We start from the raw sequence: 1146 nt of genomic DNA, 5'->3' as shown, positions 1-1146 counted from the left end.
ACATGTCTGGGAGGGCCACCCCCACTCCGCCAACCTCCTGGCCTCACAGGCCTGGACTCGCTCAGAGCCAGTGAGGGAGTCTCTTCCCCACAAGCAGCTACTCCCTCAGGGCCACTCCCCACACCGTCCCCAGAGAAACTGCCCCCTGAAACGCCCGAGTCCAGTATCCTACACCGACTGCCCCATCTTCCCTCCACTCCCCCTGGGAGATCTCCTCCCGGATGTCAGACAGACACCTCCAACGCAGAATGACAGAAACAGGCCAGTCAGAGGCATGGCACTGGATTTAACTCCTTTATTATATACTGATGACAGCGGCCAGGGATTCCTTAGCTATGAGATGCTTTGTCTAAGACTAAGGCTGTGAGGACTCGCTCCAGGCTCCAGGACCCAGGCTTTAGCCATTTCTCCTGGTTCCGCGCATCTCATCAAACAGAGTGAAGGCTGCATCCTTCAAGTGTTGGTGGGACTCTCTGCTATTGTCCACTGCTCTCTCATCTTGGGGAACAGTATGCATACTGCTGGTGCTGGCATCATTGCCTACCATCTCCAGGATGTAGTCAGTAAGGTGGTCAAGCATGGTAAGGAGGAAATCATTTGTGGATGAACTCGAGCCTCGGGTATGTTGATCCCCCGGCAGGAGGCGATCCACATAGCTCACAGGACACTGTAACACAGTTGTTATAAGATGGGCTGGAGACTGACAGGAGCTCTCCTGAATTTTTTTCCCCAACATGATGTTGGCTGGGTTTGGCTCCAATCAGCTCTGATTCTCCAGCTGGATTAGGCCTCTCAAGACACCAGCAGTCAACCCTCCACACTATATCCCTAGGCTCTCGACCCTCATTGGACAGGGAGCTGCCTTTGTGACTGTGATATCGCTGGTGCCCATTGTGTCATCAGACGTCAGCCTAGAAACGTTCAGGACAGGAATGTGGTCACCCTAATGACTGGAATTGATTTTGAGAGAACTGTAATTTTCTGCTTATTTTAACATTGTAAAGATAAATGTGTGTTTCAATGGAAAACTTTTCTTAGGACACCACTCCACATTATCTGATTCTAGCCTTCTATTGTCTCTATGGTCCTTTATAATCCTTTGTTATAGGTTAGTGATAAACATATAAAATATCTTATCTAGTAGAG

General features: G+C 49.7%; 1 protein-coding gene across 1 annotated transcript; it reads right to left on the bottom strand.

Annotated features, from left to right (window-relative positions):
• Window positions 1-397: 397 nt before the first annotated feature.
• On the bottom strand, window positions 398-736 carry H2AP (H2A.P histone). The gene has a single exon (XM_077765112.1). It carries the CDS (start codon window positions 734-736, stop codon window positions 398-400), a length of 339 nt encoding a protein of 112 aa, XP_077621238.1.
• Between the last annotated feature and the right edge of the window lie 410 nt (window positions 737-1146).

Source organism: Crocuta crocuta, unplaced genomic scaffold (assembly GCF_008692635.1).
Source record: "Crocuta crocuta isolate KB4526 unplaced genomic scaffold, BGI_CrCroc_1.0 scaffold301, whole genome shotgun sequence".
NCBI classification, from domain to species: Eukaryota; Metazoa; Chordata; class Mammalia; order Carnivora; family Hyaenidae; genus Crocuta; species Crocuta crocuta.
This window is presented reverse-complemented; position numbering and strand designations above follow the sequence as displayed.